Raw genomic sequence first — 18,393 nt, forward strand, 5'->3', positions numbered from 1 at the left:
TTTAAAGACGGTGAGCTTTATTCAGCTACTCATTTGACAACAAAAAGATCAATACCGAGAATAATAGAGAGCAACAACTCGGTGACAACTTAAATATGCAGTTTTGCTAATATGTAAACTGTGTGCACAGTGGGAGATGCAGCAGCAGTGGCTTGTTTAAATGAACTTTGCACTCTTTTCAATAAATCTTTATTGCCATTCTTATCGTGCTTAACACACAGTCATTTGACATGTGAGGAAATCGCTACCTAAATGAAAAACGGAATGCTGTTTTAAAATAATCCTAATAAACAAAGTGTCATTGTTTAGGTGTGTGTGTGTGTGTGTGTGTATGTGTGTGTGTATTTTGCACAAGAGAGTTATAGGATTTCACAGAACAATTTCTTCTCTCGAAACGGGTTCTCAGATGAAGGCACTGGAGTCACCAACGGGTCCTCTTTGGCATGAGCTTCACAGTAGGCCATCAGTTCAGCTGCTGCTTTGGATACCTGTAAAAGCAGACTGTGTTTAAGTGAGTCAGTGATCATAAAAGGGCAAGATAAGATGTTAAGTATGAGCTCATCTGTTCCAATACACACACAGACACACATATATATCTGTGTATATATATCTGTGTAGTATATATATATATATATATATATATATATATATATATATATATATATATATATATATATATATATATATATACTACACAGAATAAGAAAGAGAAGTGGGAGGATCTCTGCATAACTGAGCAAGAGGACAAGTCGATTAAAGTCTCTCGATATCAGATGGCAGGCTCATTAAATGGCACTCATGAAGTCCCTCCAGGATATCTGAGACTGGCCAATAACAGTAAGAAAGAACAAATAAGCAGGAAAACACAGATATTGGACAGAGGCAAATTGGAAAAGTGCTATACACAATGATATCTGAAGTCTAAGGTCTTTAAGTCAAAAAGAACATTTGAGCGAGGGGCTGAAAGAGTGCTTGATATGAGGAAGTGTGATGATTTGATGGTGCGTGCAGTGCCAGGCTGGAGTGAAATCATTGAACCAGGTCATATAGCTCCAAACTATGCAAGAACTTTTTAAAAGGAAGCTGTCAGCTGGCATTCTGTTAAAAGGAGTGGACAGGGGATGGGCGTCCAGGTACACACCGGCTCACTCCTTGGCGGCCGCTTATCGGGGCCTGGAGCCTGGGGCTCGCTCGGGCCACTTCGGAGGTGGGGTGCCCCCGGCCTCTCGGCCTGGGGCTCGGTCACTCAGGCGCAGCTGGCTGCCGGCGGAGCTCACGGGCGCGTCACTGCAACTCCCCCTGGCTTCTGCTCCGCGGCTGCTGAGTGAGCCCTCATCTGGGACTCTCCTCAGCTCTTTCCGGGACAGTGGCGCAGCTGCCCCTCTGTTGGTCTTCCTTGGTCTCTTGTGTTCTGGGGGCCTCTGGATGTCTGGAGTTTTGATCTCCTCCACACCTGCTTCACGCCCTGGAGGACGGGGCTGTGGCCCCCCCACACCCTCTAGCAGATTATTACATGAAGGAACCTTTTAAAAAACAAAAAACAAGCGCGTCCATGCTCACAGGTGTACACACGGGTGATCACACCCACAAACTACACCCTTTTTGGCTCCTACCTCAAAGCACACTGTGTTCTGTTGATCTTATGTGCTGCACAATAATGTTTAACATTTAGTATTTACTGTCATATTCCCATATATCATTGTGATGTTGTTTATTCTATTACTCTTGTTCTCTTCTGCTTGCTTTCTTTTTTCTTTCTCAGCAGGTGATCCAGGTGATTGATATATGCATTTTTTTTCTCTGCCCGTTCTGTTGGTTTTTGTCTTTTGCCCTTCTCCCCCGTCCCTCTTCTCAGCTGTTTCTCTTTCCCTCTTTCTTTCTCCCCTTCTTTCCCCCAGTCAAGTCTGTCCCGTATTCAGTAAGTGAAAATAAAATAAACAATAAAAGGTGAATCAAATGGACCATTACGGCAAGGCTGGGATGGTCAGTTTGGTAAAGTAAATCCGTTGGGCATCTTTCTTTGCCTTTAGACAACAATTCTGATGGCAAAAGAGCCAAACGGGACAGGCCAAAAAAATAAAATAAAATAAAATAAAATAAAATAAAATAAAATAAAAGGAGTGGACAGTACCATCATCAGATCTAAACCCTGATTGAACATTTGTGGGTCTCTAAGCTGGAGCACATATCTACAATAATAAAGATTCACACACCTGTAGTTGCTGCAAATAAGCAGTTCTTTGTCAAAAGTATAAATACATCTGATAAATAAAAGCATGTAAAATGTAACTTTTTATTGAAAGTTTCCGAGACACAGTGAAGTACAAAGGAAGAACACGTGGTGCCTTAACTGAAGTGAATACTTGCTCATCTGAAGACTTTTCAATTCACACTGCCTTATTTGTGCCCTTGCTTTGTTTCCAGTCACTGTCTGTGTGGACTCACCATCATCCTCTCTATGTTGACCTCCAGTTTCAACTGCTCTACTGTTTTTCGAGCATCTGCAATCTTGGCCATGTTGTTAGACATCCTGCCCTCTCCCGCTTGGATCAGCCATCATGTAGCAAATTTAAAAACAAGACACAAAAGTACAGATTACCAATAAAGAAATGTGGTTGTAGAAAACAAGTTTGCTCTTATAAAGAGCAATATAAAGAAAATTTGTCACAAATGATCAATGTGAGACATTATTGAAGGTATCTGAGGTGGTGGTTAGAGTCTGTTTCAATTTGTTTGTTAATTCTGCTCCCTGGGTCTCAGCTGCAAGAGGAACAGGGAGGGTCTCAAAGGAGAAGGGAAGGGGAGCGGAGGTAGCGCAGCCCTCCCAAGGGGGCGGCATCCGCTAGCACAGATTGTAAATACACCTTATATTAACATGTTGCTCTCGCACAATATATCTGTCATAAAGTTCACATTTAGTTGTTTTTCAAATCTCAGCTTTTCTTTATAAGTAGATGCTGTTATGTTTTTTTGAGTTTAAAAGACACATTCGAGTACCATCTTAATGATCCTCATAATAGGCGAGTAAATAAAAAGCCAGCAACAGCAGGCCTTTAAAAAAAACAACTTTGCTAGAAATAATTAAAAGGAAATTCATTATAAGTCATTTCTAGTGCTAATATAATTCATGCAGCACATAGCAGATATGCCACATAATTCATGTGTAGAAATATTTGAAATAGGCTGCTTCTGTGCATCTGTATAAAAGATGATGATGATGATGATAAAGAAAATTTGCAGTCACTCCATAGTTCCAAACATACTCACAACAAAGACCGACAGCAAACGACTGGCTCCTGGAGCGAAAGTACACTTGTCCTCCGCCACAGCAACTTGTAGCTCCGAATGAAGAGAGATGAATGGCAGAGACGAAGTGGATGTCTTCACTGGGCTTCCAACCTTCACATAATTAGCGGTGGATCTGCCTATGGGATGGGCTCAGTGCAGCAGTGCAACAGTTAAAGGCAACATGTGGTATGACCTTCATTTCTACACTCTCTATCACTCACACATCTGAGATTACACCGAAGACAGAGAGTTAAATGTAGCTTTTAAAAAAGATGGAATATGGCTGAAATAATAGTTGTGTATTTGATCATAACACCTCAACAGAACAGACAGTTATTTTCCGTGACTTTGCATAACATGCTTGTGTATAAAATATCAAAATATCAAACCTTAAATTCTTGGAATTACTGAGTACATTAAAATGAGTTGGACTGGGATTGTTCTAAGACAGAATAATGTTTATGAGAAAGGTATTAAATCAGAATATGTAAAATAATGCTCTATAAACTTTTATTTGAAATTCTCACATGTGCTTGTGTTTAAAGAAGCCATGCAACAGAAAACAGTTACTAATCAAGCTCCAAATAAATATTTTAAGAGTCTAATTCTATCACACATAAGAACACTTGAATATAACCTCTGGTAAATTTGCATGTTCAGTGACAGACTTTTTGTCAAGGGGAGGATTTTCTCAGAAACAGAGTTATTTCTCTCATATTTTAGCGATCCTCTTCAAGGCTGCCAGTCTTTCCGGTAGAGCTGACTATTATTCCACAGAGCAGCAGGGAGCAAAGTGGCAGTGTGATGGAGTTAAATGTCAAATGCTTCATTAACATTTGTTTCCCTGTAGTAATTGGTCTTGCTTCATGGACGATATAAGCCTTTATAGCAAAAAGAGCTTCTGGTTCACTTAACCCTCCTCTGTCATTTAAAACGTCTATACAGTAATGTGTGAAAGTCTTGAGTCACCACTCAATTCTTTATTTTTGTTACAAAAATGGAAAATAGGTACAGCTATTTATCAAAATGTGAAATCATAGGGTACATGTAAATACAGACTATAAGGCTAAAACTGAGTTTGTATCATTCTGATGAGCCTGAAAGTGAATGATTTGAAATGACCACCTTTATTCTTGAACCAAACATTTCATATTTGGATTCATCACTCAATAAGACCTGTTGCCAGTCCAGTTATTTTGTAATTTCACACCTCAGCCTTTTCTCCCTGTTTCCCTTCCTTAAGAATGGCTTCTTGACAGCCACCCTCCCACTGAGATCATTTCTGATGAGGCTGCAGTGAAAAGTAGTTGAATCAACTGAAGGTCCAGATGCATTTCTTGAGTCCTGTGTTAGGTCTTTGCTGGACTTTTTTCTATTACCGTACTTAAGGACATTAATTTTAGATATTGTTCATCTGCTCTAGTTAGATTTTTTTTTAGACCTGACAATTCTTCTTGTGTCCTCCACTTGTCCAGTTTCCTCAGTTTTTTAAGGGCACACTGAACACCATGCTCAATGATGCCAAGGTTTTGGAATCACCCCCTTGGTGGAAAAATACAGTTTTAATTTTAACATAACTGTGTTATCTTTGGTATTTTTAAGATTCAGCTACAAAATTTGAATGTTTTTCAGAATGGAATAACATGTTTTTAAGACAGGCTGCCAGTAACAAAGTGCCTCAAGGTAAAATTTAAAATTTTACCTTGAGGCTGTCTTTTATGTGCAAACACACAGTTCTGGTTCATCTCTTGAGTTAGATATTTGTTTTATAGATCAATGTTAAGTGGCTTAACAAGCAAACAAAACATATTTATCTGAAAATGGTCAGTTTAAGGATTGGACAGAAAACTTGTTAAAAAGCAGCTAATCTCCGAATAATAACTAACAAATAAAAGGCTGAGAATCAGATTCTGTTGGGCAGCTAATCAGTGTTTGCGGGGCAGCAACGTGGAGCAGTGGTTAGCAATGTTGCATCACAGCAAGAAGGTCCTGACTCCCTCACCTGGCCGTGGCCTTTCTGAGTGGAGCTTGCATGCTTTCTTGTTTGCGTGGGTTCTCTCTGGGCACTCCAGCTTCCTCCCACAGTCTAAACACATGCAGTAAATAGAGTTAGGTTCACTGGTGAATCTCAATTGCCCATAGGTGTGAATGTGAGTGCAAATAGTTGTCTGTCTCTCTGTGTTAGCCCTGCATCAGGCTGGATGCCCCCCTCCGCCCACCCAGCAGCTGGGATAGACTCCAGCCTCCCCTGCAACCCCGATAAGGACAAGCGGAAGAGAATGGATGGATGGACAGATTCTGTTGTGCTTCTTATGAATTCAGTCACAACATTTGTAAACTCGATCCATCTGTCCAGTCAACAAAACAACGTGTCTCTTCTGACATTCTGTTCATTCATAATAGATGCTACACCATAGGATGAATGAAACCAGAGAGGAGATCTATACACAGCTTCAACTAAGATGTTTTTAAACTCATCTAGAGTTAATGTTTATAATGTGTTTTGACATAGAAATAAGAGCATGCATTGCCAGCTAACCAAACATAGCAAGTGTGCCATTTACTATACAAGCAGTAATGAGTTTGGGCGTAGCTGCTGTTTTCTCCATATAAATTGTTGTCATAACGTCTGCTTGATTCTTGTAATCTCTGCTGATTGTCCACAGAGGTCCTCATGGTGACTTACGGTGTGCTGTACACATAAACAGTTCTGTTACACATTCTCATTTTCTTTTGTAACCTTCATTAAGGTCAGTGTGGCTAGGAAACAAGACTGTAAAACATAGTCTTTACTAAGGCAAGAAGAAGATCCAGAAATGACCTATTTAGAAAATATGAGTGCCTTGAATTCATGATGGTGACTGTTGTAAACATATCTAAGCCAGACCAATTTATAAAAAGAGACCCAGTCCTCCTGGATGTCACGCACGATGTATTTTTTGTCATATCATGCTGAAAACAAACCGGTTTTTCAAGTTGTGGCTCTGGTTGCATTTGTGACACATTCATCTGTAATGCATTTAAAGGGCTACAAAAGATTCATAACCATCATTTTCAGGTTTGGAAATATTTGGAAACCAAATAGATTTTTCTTTTGTTCTCGTGTACTTGTTTTTATTATTATTTTCACAGAAAAAAAGTTTAATTAAATAACAATAATAGAAAAAGGAACAATAGAAATTAATAAAATTGTGCGTGTGTGTGTGTGTGTGTGTGTGTGTGTGTGTGTGTGTGTGTGTGTGTGTGTGTGTGTGTGCGTGTGTGTGTGTGTGCGCTGGTCATTCACAATCCCTCCGTTTGTAGCATGTTGACATATATATGGCAGGCAGTCAGACATGCCCCGTTTCCTGAGATGTTCAGCTTATAGAAATTTGGAATTACAGAACTGAAGTGGCTAAAGTAAATGTTCCTTACTTCACTCAATGATTCACATTTTAGGAGGAAATGTCTCACTTTTAACCTCACCTCTCAAACAGTGATCACATGTTCTTCTAATCTTTCGGTTGCCACGACCTCGTGTGTCTTCCTTGTTCCTTGTTTGTGGTCCTACATTTGGTTAGGATTTGACTCTGTTTTTCTGTTTCTGACACCTAAGAGACATTCTGCTAATTCATACCTGTTTTTAGGGCCAGATAAACTCTTCTTCCCAGAGAAAGATTTCTTTTCATTTTGTTAGAATTTGGTTTACACTGATAGGTGTTTGGAAAGCAGTGTGGTGAGACAAGTCCGATTATGATTGGCAGAATATCTCTTAGAGACAGACAGTCTCAATACCAACTGACATAGGTTGGTTGGTTCTGGCCTTATCTCTTATCTCTGGGAGAGCCTTGAATTAGAGGGATTCTTGGGGGCTGGATACAAGATTATAAAAAATGTCCCAATTCTGTTCAGCTGGGGTTTGTTAGTGTTTTCCTGTGTACATGTAAACTGTATCTGTAGACAGTCTGTTGGGCGTTTATCCCAACAGGTGTGGCTCTGATGACTCACTGCACCCTTTACTTCTCTACTCTACAGCACAGTGGATAGGATGACACTATCAGATATTTTAAGCCAGATTTTAATTATAATTTAGAAGTTATCTTAATTGCATTTGGGGCTCTTAGGCCTTTTTGTTTTAGTTTTCTTTCACTTCCATGAAATTTCCTAATCTTGTTATGGTTCAGCTCATCTGTAAATCATTTTGAATAACTCACCCACCTAAGTGAAAATCATCTAAAAGTGCTGTATACTGCCAAACACAACCTAAATGGCAAGAATAAAGAGGACAAAGGAAGTCCACCAGAAATGAGGAGAAATTCTAAATGTCTCCACAGGATCTGCACGTATCTTAATCAAAAAGAGTGTGCACAGATTTTACCTTCATGGGAGTTGAGCCAGTGGGAAGTCCATTATGAAAACTAGAGAAAGTCAATACTGGATAACTGCCAGTCTCTGATTTGACCACAAATTCCTCTTGAAGATACTGAGAAGGTATCTGTATGAGGGTTAAAGTTGAACCAGAAAATAAACATTGGGGAAACAATATGGAAAGTGAGGGACACTTTTTTAAGTTTAATCTAAAAACTATGGATTGGGGTGGTTTTAAATGTGCTTAAAGCTTGTTTATACACTGACTGGATACTTTTTAGGTACAGCTTGGCAGTGCCGAGTTGAACACCATTTTGCTTTCCAAGCTGTCATACTTTGTGGCATAGATTCAACAGGGTGCTGGAAACATTCCTCATAGAGTATAGCTCATACTGTAATCAATGATTTCATTATTTAGGGGGAAATAGTATTTGGTTTCCTCATATCTAGGGCATTTTTGGGGAAAATAGTGATCTTATTATTATTATTGTTTAGTACAGACCTTCCCAAAGTGTGGGGCCCGTCCCCTAGGGTGCCAAGGTCTCCCCTGCATAATTGCTTTTCCCTTTGTCGGGAGCATGTGCTGGGCTGTTCAAATCACGGACAAACAGTATCCCACATTCTTGATTTTTAGTTCACACACACTTGTTGTAATGACTAACTACTCCTGACATTTTGGAGATGTTAGCTCTGTATACAGTAAAGTTACAGTGGGATACAAATAATATCAGGCTGATCCTGCCACGATTTGTTCCCCCTGTCTAAATCACGGACAAACAGTATCCCACAGCTGTTTATGTTTTTAAACCCATTTTGCACAGACAGGCATTTTTTGAAAAATGTATTGATATAAATGTTGAATATTATTACACAGGAAAAAAACAAATACACGTAAAATAATTACACCATGACGCCTCTGCCTTTGTAAATGGAGGGACAGTATGTGTGTATGTAAGCATGTAAAACCTGAAGATAGATACAAAATACTGTTAATCTGACTTGCTGCCATTCTGCAATTCATCTCATGTAATAACGTGGCGCACAGCATGACGTGAAAAAAGGCACATACCTTTGACGTTGCATGCCGACCTCGGTATTCCTGTCCACACATAAACGCAAAAAAGGAGTTTTAAAAAATCTCCGTTTTCGGTGATTCCAAACTCCGTTTACGTGTGGAGGAAAGGTCCAAACGCACAGAAACAGTTGTGTTTTCAAAATTACCCGTGTAGGTGTGGACGTAGCATAAAAGAGTTAGTAGTTTATTTTCTTACTACCTGTAATTTATTGCAGTTTACTTGTATTTGCTTAATTGTTTACTAAATGTTTGAGGTGTGAAATAAACCGCAATGGAGCAAAATATGGGTGTGTGTGGTTGGAGGATGTATTTGTGTGTGTGCGCGTGTGCGCGCGGGGGAGGGGGGGTGGCGAACATTTTTCTTGTAAAACAAAGGGGGGCCTAGCGAAAACGTTTGGGAACCACTGGTTTAGTACAAGTGTCAAGTTCTGATATTATTTTCTACTGTGTGTAGCTGTTAATGTAGTCCTTATTCAATAGGAGACAGCATAAAGAGCGTAAATTTCAACATTTCAACTCAGAGAGCTTTTTGGAAATCATATAGCTTAGCATTATTTTTATTGCTAAGCTTTATTTTTATTTTATTTTATTGACTGTGCGTGTTTGTTCATTAAAGCACACTCAAAAAATGATTCTTGGCAATTTTGAGTATAATGCAACTGAGATATATCAAATTAAAATGTATTTGTTCAAATAATTAATAATATGGGGAAACATGCTTGGAAAGGATTGAATGTACACAAAACAAATAGATTTTATTTGACAATAAAATAATAATAATAGAGAATTTAATATTATTATTTTTAGTAGTAGTAGCACATCTGCGCAGCATGCTACATGTGAACCTAGCTAGTTGTGTGGCAAACAACTTGTGTACTAAACTTGTTGTTTGTGCTTAGTGCTTTTACCCAGTTATGTGGAAAAAAGAAGTGCTGGACTAACATTTATACATATAATTATCTTTCTACTGACACAAGTTAAGTTCCATCTTTACATAAAAAACAAGCTATCCTGCTTAATTATGAAAACTCAGCCGCCTGCAGGGTGGTACATTATTATTACTGTGGTGGGCGTGTACGAACACTTCGCTGCTAGCTAGAATGAGAAATAAGGTTTATGGCTACAGTAAGCTAAAAAATTTTCTTCGTCTGGCTGCCTGTCGCTTGGTAGCATAAACTCTTTCTAACGTAATTAGACCGTTTTTTGACTCTTTTACAGACGCAGTCTTTGCATTCTAGCAAGCTGGTTAATCCTTAAATTACCAAAAGCTTTGGCATACCAGACTGAGACTAACGGGCAGCAGCGGTGATTCAGCGTGCTAGCTAGTGAGAAAAATCTTGAGAGCCTCCACATCCAGCCTAACATCCATTGATGTTAGCCTATGAGTATCGCCTTCGCATATCGCCAGCGTTGTTAATCGCCGGGTTTCTATCTACCAAGATGTACGGGATGTTGGGATGACAGGAAGATGGCAAACGGGGCTGGAAGTGAGTAACGTTAGAAAATAGCAAATGTCATGACATGCTACCCGTTAGCGTGTGTGTGTTTGTGTGTGTCGTACTTGGATCTTATCGCTTCTAACTTCTCTTCGCTCCCTGCGTGGCAGCCTGCACGGATTATTGGTTGTCATCACGAGTTGACGGCTCTATTTACACTGGTGGTGGCTGCCGTTTGCTATCAGTTATATCAAAGACACTCTCTTTGTGTGTGCAGTTGCATGCTTAAAGTGCCGGTACTGGTGGTTAGCTCGATCATAATGGTAAAAAAAAAAAGAAGAAAAAAGATCCAGGCCGGAGACGTCCAGCAGAACACAGTCTGTATTAAAAATATACTGCATAAAGTATATGTTATGTTTCGTCCACGTCTGCAGAACACAAGCTGCTTGTCATTGGACCAACAGAACCATGGTCAGTGAGGGAGAAGCTGTGTTTGGCCACATCTGTCATGAAGAGTGGGGACCAGAACTGGTAATGCATGCCTCTTTCAGCTGGTTTCAACGATTCTGTATTATGTGCTCAATAGTGTGAGTCATAATCTGGCACATTAGATGTTGTTAGTTACACATGTAACTAACTTTCGCTTATGATTAGGTTTTAAGATAAGATGTTGTCACTTAGGGTGGTTCTGTTAGTATTCCTGTGCCTGAGTACTTAAAAGGGTTGCTGGTCTGCTTTCCTGTTACAGTACACAGTGACATACAAATAGGATGACTTAACCATGGTTAGTCATGTCATTCTTTATCTGTTACACTGGCATACATGATGCAGCCCGGTGCTGGCTGGCTTTAATTTAGTACCAGGTTTGCATGAAGTAACAAATAAAAGAGTAATTATAAATGAAAAAAAAAATAGATTTAATATAATTTTGTTCCTGAAATATAAAGATAATAAACCATTGCATAAATAGAACATTGTTTAAGTCTAATAATCTTTAGAACTGTATTTATCTTGGGATGTCTTGTGCTTTTTTCATCAGGGTATCGGTCAGTCGTGCCATAAAACCATTTGCAGAACCTGGGCGACCACCTGACTGGTTCTCTCAAAAGGTATGACCAGAGCACCTTATCACAGGGTGAAAAGCAGAGAACACCCTGTACAGGTTGTCAGACTATCGCAGGGCTGCTTTCACAACATTAAAAACTTAATCCATGATCTCTGCAGTAGGTTTCACGCACTCTATTTGAGTGAAGTTGTTCTTGATACTCTTTTGGATCTTCACAGCACTGTGCCTCCAAATACTCAGAGCTCCTGGAAGCGACAGAGGCCCCAAAGTGAGCACATAAGTGACTTCAACTTCAAACATGCTTGTGTAGCTTTACCCCGTTTGATGAATGCATCTAGAGGATATGCAGCGTTACGAGCTGATGCCTTTGTTACCTTCAGGCGGAAGCGCGGCGAGAAAGGTGAGGTGGTGGAGACAGTGGAGGATGTGATAGTTCGCAGACTGACGGCTGAGAGGATCGAGGAACTAAAGAAGCTGATAAAAGAAACGCAGGAGAAGCACAGGTAACCAGCATGAACACATTATTCGTCTAAAAAAGACACACACCTCAAACTGCGTCAGTGAGATGAGCTGACATACTGCTGTTTTCATAGGAAGCTGAAGAGAGAGGCTGAACTGATTCAAGCAGGACATCTGGATTCCAAACTGAAAGAGCTATGGGAGGAAATTCTGCTGTAAGAAGCAACAAATCTATCAACCCTGTTTGTACAGTCATGCACGTCTTTTTCTCCTGCAAACCTTAAACATTGGACTCATTGGACTCTCTTTGTAACAACAAAGGAAATGATCTTTTGTTGTGCATCTGTTAGGAAGAAGAAACTGGAGGAGGAGGAAGCAGAGATGAAAAGAAAAAACACAGATGCTGCTTATCAAGGTATTTCTTTCAATTTCAGGGGTCTTTTTTGAGGAACACATCCATAAAGAATTATATTTCAGTAATTACACAGGTCATCCATAAATAATGAAAATAAAAAAACAATGAGATTATGATTATTAAACTGAGATAACTTTGTGTAGCTAAGTCAGCCTGCTAGTAATATACATGAAAAGTAACTTCTTAGATATATTTGTGCTTAGTGCCACTGAAACCAGAAGAGATTCTTCATATAACAGACATTGTGATACAAGTTACATATACTTCTGTGCAAAAGTGATGAGCCAACCCTCATTTCTATATGTTTTGCTAAGAAAATGGGAAAAAGGTGAAGTGATTTATTGAAACATGCAGCAGAGACATGGGAAAAATATGGTTTGTGCACTTCTAACAAGCTTGAAAGTCAATACTTGGAAATACCACCTTTATTCTTCATAACAGCTCCCCTGGTTAGTTCAAAAGTACAATTTTATGCCTGTGCCTCAAACTATTATCTGGTTGCCAGCTTAGCTCCGTGGGTGAGCAGGCGGCCGGCCAGCAGGCAGTGGCTATGTTTCGAATCCAACCTGTGGCCCTGTCTGTCTCCACTATCAAATAAAGGCAAATGACAAAAAAGTATATTTTATTTGGAGTTTTTTAAACTAAAGAAATGGGGATAATTTGGCTTTCATGATTTATTGGTCAGTTTTAAGTGGGTCAACAAACAAACAAAGTAAAAGTTGTCTAAAATTGGTCAGGTACTGAAAATGAGAGAAAAAGTAGGTGATGTCCAAAGAAAAACTTTGAAATTTATTAAACTGATGATATTGCTCGAGAAAACTTTTATAAATGAGAAGAAAGTCTGGATTCTTTTAAGGAAAATATGAAAAACTGAGATGTGTCTGACAATTAAACTGGGTTAAGAATGGTCGTACAGAAAGCTCATCAAGACTTGATTGGGTATTTTAGAAGTGCTGCACTCTGCAGGAACTGTTTGACCAGAAACTTTAAACTGCTGTTGGCACTAGAAAACATGGGAATAAACAAAGAAAATATCCTTTATTTCAAGGTGATCACCTGTCAAAAGAGATGTCAGCATTTTTCATACTCAGGTTGAGCCAATTGGACAGCCCGTGTAGAGAGCATTGTTTTGAAAAGAAAAGCTTTGCTTTTGTATGACTCACAAGAAAAGGCTCTCTATGCTGCCCGTCCCTCTTTCAGCCAGACAGGTGGCAAAGAACACACCCAAGCGGATACCCAGTGTCACCATGCATTCACCCTCAGGCTGTAGCTCCCCAAGCCAGGAGTTCTCCCCAGGTGACCAACTCGAGTGCTTGACACTGGATCTTACATCTACAAAAAATGTAAGTCTCTGAAGACTCAGAGTTACTTATGACAATGCCTGACATTTCACTTATCCTGCCTCGTTTTCAGACATGTAAAAGTGTTTATTAGTATTTAATAATGGTGTAATGATTCTATAAATATTTTCTGTTTCTGTCATGTTCTTTTAGGGGGAATAAGAAAAAACATAATTGGTAAATTATTTTTACCCCTGGCATTATCACTTGATCATGATTGGGTTGTAGACTACAAATAAACTTTAGTATTCTATTTTATTTTCAATTCACTCTCCACATATAAAGTCTGTAAAAATTGCAGCTTTCATCAGACTAAAATAAATCTTAAAACCGGGCACTAACAAAAATACCAAAATGAATACATGGCTAAATACTGAAGCTCTGTCTTAATCTCTAATACCATTGATTGAAGTCGTTTGCTTCCAGAGAGCTCAGATTCAATAGGCTTGAGTGACAGGCTGTTTAGGTGTCTTTGTGTTATCCTTAATTAGTTTATAACATCCTGAACATTGCAGCAGTAACAGACCCTTTGGCAGACACAGACAGGAAGTGTCAAATATGCTTAATAGAAGGAATGTAATCCACATTCAAGTACCTTTTTCCTTAACAGGAAATGTCAGAGGCCATCAGCTTAGCATTGCACCTTGTCTGTTAGTGCTAGCGCGGCTGCTCAATCAATCGTTCCAAAGCTGCAGTCCAGGCACCAACAGCGTAGCCAAAATGAACACATGGCTAGTTAGAATGCAAATTACAAAAGCTCTTTCAAGCTTCAGTAATTAGCTGTGATAGCAGCATTAATGAAATTTCAAGTTTTTGTCAAAGTTTTCAGGTCGATCCAGGTTGCTCTCCAGTGCATCCATCGGAGTATAAATGTGTGTGAATGTTAGATAGAAGCAATGATATAGAAACAATAACAAAATTATTTCAGAAAACACAACAGTTATCAGATTCAGTATTATTAAACTTTCATATTGAGCCATAGTGCAAACCACTGATGCGTAACAGACTTTGATGTGCTTCAGATTTGTGCTAAAGGTTTGTAAAATGAAGTTAAAACTGAGCGTTATCTTCTAATTAACACACACTATAAAAACTTCAGCAAGGGTTTGAGCTGTTACTGGAGAGAACATCATGCCAAAAAAAACCCAAAACAGTTTAGACTTGGGAAAAAGAATTGTTGTTGCTTCCAAAGCAGATGTATATACAAAGTTATCACAGCCTTTCCAAGTGTCGAGAACTGAAATGAGAGGGATCATCAAGAAATTCAAATAGAGCAACACAGTACCGAACAAGCCTAGCAGAGGTAGAAGCGAAAGATTTCAAAGACTAGGGAAAGAAAACTAGTCAGTGACGTGTCTAAAGACCTTAGAACAACTGCAAAAAGTTTGGAAGTTGGAAATTGTAGTCTCAAAGAAGACGACCACCAGAACGCTGCATAGGAATGGACTGTGAGGCTGCAGACTAAGAAAACTTCTGCAAAAGAGACACCTTCAGGCCAGACTGAAGTATGCTAAGGGCAACCTGGAGAACCCGTTTCTTTGGTCAGATGAGATGAAAGTAGAGCTCTTTGGCCACAGAGATGTTGCTTATGTTTGGAAAAAGAAGGGAGAAGCATACAAGCCAAAGAACACCGTCTGTGTGGAGACTTCAGTGCATCTGGAGCTGAAAATCTTGTCAAGGTGGAAGGAATCATGAAGGAAGAAGGATATGTGAAGATTATGAAAGAAAACCTCCAGCAACAAAACCGAGTCTGGATCGTTGCTTTGCTTTCCAACACAACCTAAAACAATTCTTCTGAAGAACTACCTCCAGAAGACCAAAGCGAACATGCTGAACAACTGGCATGTCGAAGCCCTGTCTTGAATCCTATTGGAAATCTGTGGGGTGAACTGAAGACCAAGGTCCATGCCTGGAGAGCATCAAATCTGAAGGATCTTGAGAGATTCACCAAAGAAAATTGAGCTGAGATTGCTCAGGAGACGCATGCGAGACTAGCTGAAAACTACAACAGTTGACTGTAGGCTGTTATCTAGCAAAAAGGATACACAATTGACCGTTAGCATCAGGGAGCTAATAATTTTAACCCTGGTAGTTTCTGTTTTTATGAAATCATTTTGTTTCTGTGTTAAAGTAAAGTAATGTAATAAAACGTGGGTGTTTTATTCTTAAAAAGTCCTAAAAACTCTTTTCCAGGTGTAACAGCAATTGGGAAATACTTATTTACTAATACTAATATATTTTCATTGGTGGGCTAATAATCCTGTCGATATCTGTAGATTAGAGGGTTACCTAGGCAGCCGGATCTAGGAATGTCTGCAGGCGTCCAGCTGTCAGCTTCAAAATGATGCAAGAGGAGCAAATCATTTCCAATGTAGATGTAGTTTTAGCATCCAGGTCTTCTACAGTAATCACGACTGTAGCACCAGGTTAGCTCCTGCCAGTTAACACTGGCAAACTTGCTAAATGCGTCTTTTTCCCCCACGGACCGATTTCTCCTCATTAACCACCTAATTGACATTTGATTTGTCATTGTGACTTAATTGGCTAATTTACAAAACATTCCATCTATTTTATCATCATACTAGAATTTTAAAATCCCTTTTAAACAAAGTGTGCTATTAAGAAAAATCGCTAAATAGTCACAAATTTAAACTATCTATTTCACCACAACACTCAGCAGATATAATGTCCTTCATTATATGTCCAGTATATACCTAGTAGATGTAATGTAATGTGTTTCTTGTGTGCCACTAATTTAGATTTGGTAAATTCGGGCTCATAATACCTAAAAAAAATAATTTTAGGTGTAACTTACCAGGAGTGCTATATGGGATGTAAGGCATAGAAAATGACTGTTTTTATTTTGGAAATGAGTCTAATACTTTTGACCGTTCCCTTCAGAGACAAAAAAGAAAACATACAGTATTAGAGAACTGATAACAACTACATCTGTAAATCCTAATAAAATGTCATGTTTCCCTCTGTCTGTCTCTAGGCTTCTGGAACAGCCAGGCTAATGACATTTGCTGAGCCTTCTGGTAATGATGACAGCCACGGGTCCCTGCTAGAGGACCCCACCCAAAAGAAGTTACTGTGTCAGAAAGCCACACCACCACCATCTCCCCTCCTGTCAGAGTTACTGAAGAAAGGCAGTATATTGGCCACAAATTCCAGATTGGTTTGTTGAAGGGCTTTAATATATATGCCAGTAATTAACTTGTACAAGACTGCAGGGCAGTCTACCTTTATATGATCACGTAAAGAATTCCTGTGCTTTAGAGCAGCGGTCCCCAACCTTTTTTGCGCCACGGACCGGTTTATCCCCGACAATATTTTCATGGACCGGCCTTTAAGGTGTCGCGGATAAATACAACAAAATAAAACTAGTACCGGTACCGACAAAAAGAAAATTTATTCATAACACACGTGAAAAGACCAAGAAAAACCGAGTAAACGATAAAAAAGATAACAAAATAACGCTGAAAACCGATTAAAAACCCTGAAAACTATACATTTCACACCTGAGCCCGGTACCAAACGACTCACGGACTGGTACCGGTCTGAGGCCCGGGGGTTGGGGACCGCTGCTTTAGAGGGTGTCTAATAATTTGGCTATCCAGTCTGTCTCCTTACAGTTCTCTGTTATCGTTTAAATTTGGATTCTGTTTAAAATCACTGTATATATAAAATTCACTTCACATATCCTGGACTTGAAGAAGAAACCATTTTGCCTTCTCTCTTTATTGGCACTGGCCTTAAAATCCAGTATTGATCAGACACCACTGATGGGATAAAAAAAAACACCAGCTATGCTGCCCTGCCTGTTAATGAGTAACAGATTTATTATTAAACAGCACTGCTTCATGTTTTAGACGTGTTTGATTTGTGTATGCATCTTTATCTCAGATTGGAGATGGTGACGTGTCCACAGGTAATGTGTCAGGAGCACATGACTTGCAGCTGGCTCCACCTTGTCAGCCTCTCTCTCAGGCAGCAGGTACAGATGCTGTGTTTGATCACTGTTGATCTCTGTTAAAATGTCTTGTTACAAAAGCAAATCTTACTTTTTGGATTTCGATAAACAGAAATGTTTCACAAAGCAACAGATTACCATACCAGTAAAAAAAGCATTCAGTAGAACCCCCTTTGACACAGGAAAAAGTGTCCCATAGGTCTTCTTATCTTTAGCTCATTGAACATGTTTTATAATTGTTAGTTTTACTCTTGAACTCTGAATGCATGGGTGCTATCTGGTGATGCCATTGCTGCAAATGTTTGCTAATACTCTGACCATCTGATAGCCTGAGGTGCTTTGTCAGAGCTCTGCACTTCATGTGTTAATGCATGCGTGAATACTTGCATGACAGGTGCCCCGATGTTGTCCCGTCTCCTGGAAGCAGGCCCCGCCCAGTTTTCCCCTCCATTAGGTTTTATGGTCAGTGTAGATTCTGCCTCCAGTGTTCCTCTCTCTGCCACCACTCCTGTTCCTGCTCAATCAAACATCTCAGCAAGTGCAGGTCTGTCCACTTTCTGATCCAACACCCTCACATTCTTAATATCACAAACTTTGCATTGTATACAGAGGATTTAATTGTGACCTGTTGATCAGATCTGTTCTTGGCCACCTGCTCTAAACTAGCAAAGATGTAATAATGCTATACCAAATAAGAATTTAGATTCATGGTGTCGAAATATTAAACAGATAGTAAATCAGTTGTTGCATTCATGCAGAGGTAAATGTGATGGTGCCATCTGTGGCCCCTGGATGCCAGCCTGTCTCCTCTATGGTAGAAGATAAGGTGTCAGAGCTCAGTGAGGACGATGTGACTGTGTCACTGTGTCATGAGCTGGACCTGAAGACAGTGGGGGACATCATCGCCATCATTGAAGAGAAGGTTCTAAAAGTCAACAAACCTTACTGTTTAGGTTACATTAAATAATTTATGAGACCTGTTTGGATTTTTATT

The 18,393-nt window shown here is 39.5% G+C and overlaps 2 protein-coding genes across 4 annotated transcripts in view; one reads left to right on the plus strand and one right to left on the minus strand.

Annotated features, from left to right (window-relative positions):
- Positions 1–10,436, minus strand: gng8 (guanine nucleotide binding protein (G protein), gamma 8). The gene is made up of 5 exons (XM_085470155.1): positions 10,272–10,436; positions 5,291–5,374; positions 3,268–3,425; positions 2,446–2,543; positions 1–488 (listed from the first exon to the last, which is right to left on the minus strand). Exons 4-5 carry the CDS (start codon positions 2,527–2,529, stop codon positions 360–362), a joined length of 213 nt encoding a protein of 70 aa, XP_085326281.1. The 5' UTR covers positions 2,530–2,543; positions 3,268–3,425; positions 5,291–5,374; positions 10,272–10,436; the 3' UTR covers positions 1–359.
- Positions 9,745–18,393, plus strand: part of brd8a (bromodomain containing 8a) — a 20,712-nt gene continuing 12,063 nt past the window's right edge. For 2 of the 3 annotated variants that reach the window (XR_014922508.1, XM_085470153.1), the window contains exons 1-12: positions 9,745–10,197; positions 10,581–10,677; positions 11,186–11,255; positions 11,431–11,480; positions 11,593–11,715; positions 11,806–11,886; positions 12,022–12,086; positions 13,287–13,429; positions 16,422–16,604; positions 17,333–17,423; positions 17,794–17,943; positions 18,158–18,321. Coding sequence is in view for 2 of the 3 variants with exons in the window: in XM_085470153.1 (XP_085326279.1) it covers positions 10,179–10,197; positions 10,581–10,677; positions 11,186–11,255; positions 11,431–11,480; positions 11,593–11,715; positions 11,806–11,886; positions 12,022–12,086; positions 13,287–13,429; positions 16,422–16,604; positions 17,333–17,423; positions 17,794–17,943; positions 18,158–18,321 (1,236 nt within the window). In the remaining variant the exon portion in view is untranslated. Of the gene's footprint in view, positions 10,198–10,580; positions 10,678–11,185; positions 11,256–11,430; positions 11,481–11,592; positions 11,716–11,805; positions 11,887–12,021; positions 12,087–13,286; positions 13,430–16,421; positions 16,605–17,332; positions 17,424–17,793; positions 17,944–18,157; positions 18,322–18,393 lie in introns of those variants that run through there. The other variant, XM_085470154.1, reaches the window with a different exon arrangement.

The sequence above is a fragment of the Copadichromis virginalis genome, linkage group LG10, assembly GCF_057382275.1.
Source record: "Copadichromis virginalis isolate Kocher_CV1m ecotype Utaka linkage group LG10, C_Virginalis_male_GT1.1, whole genome shotgun sequence".
NCBI lineage: Eukaryota > Metazoa > Chordata > Actinopteri > Cichliformes > Cichlidae > Copadichromis > Copadichromis virginalis.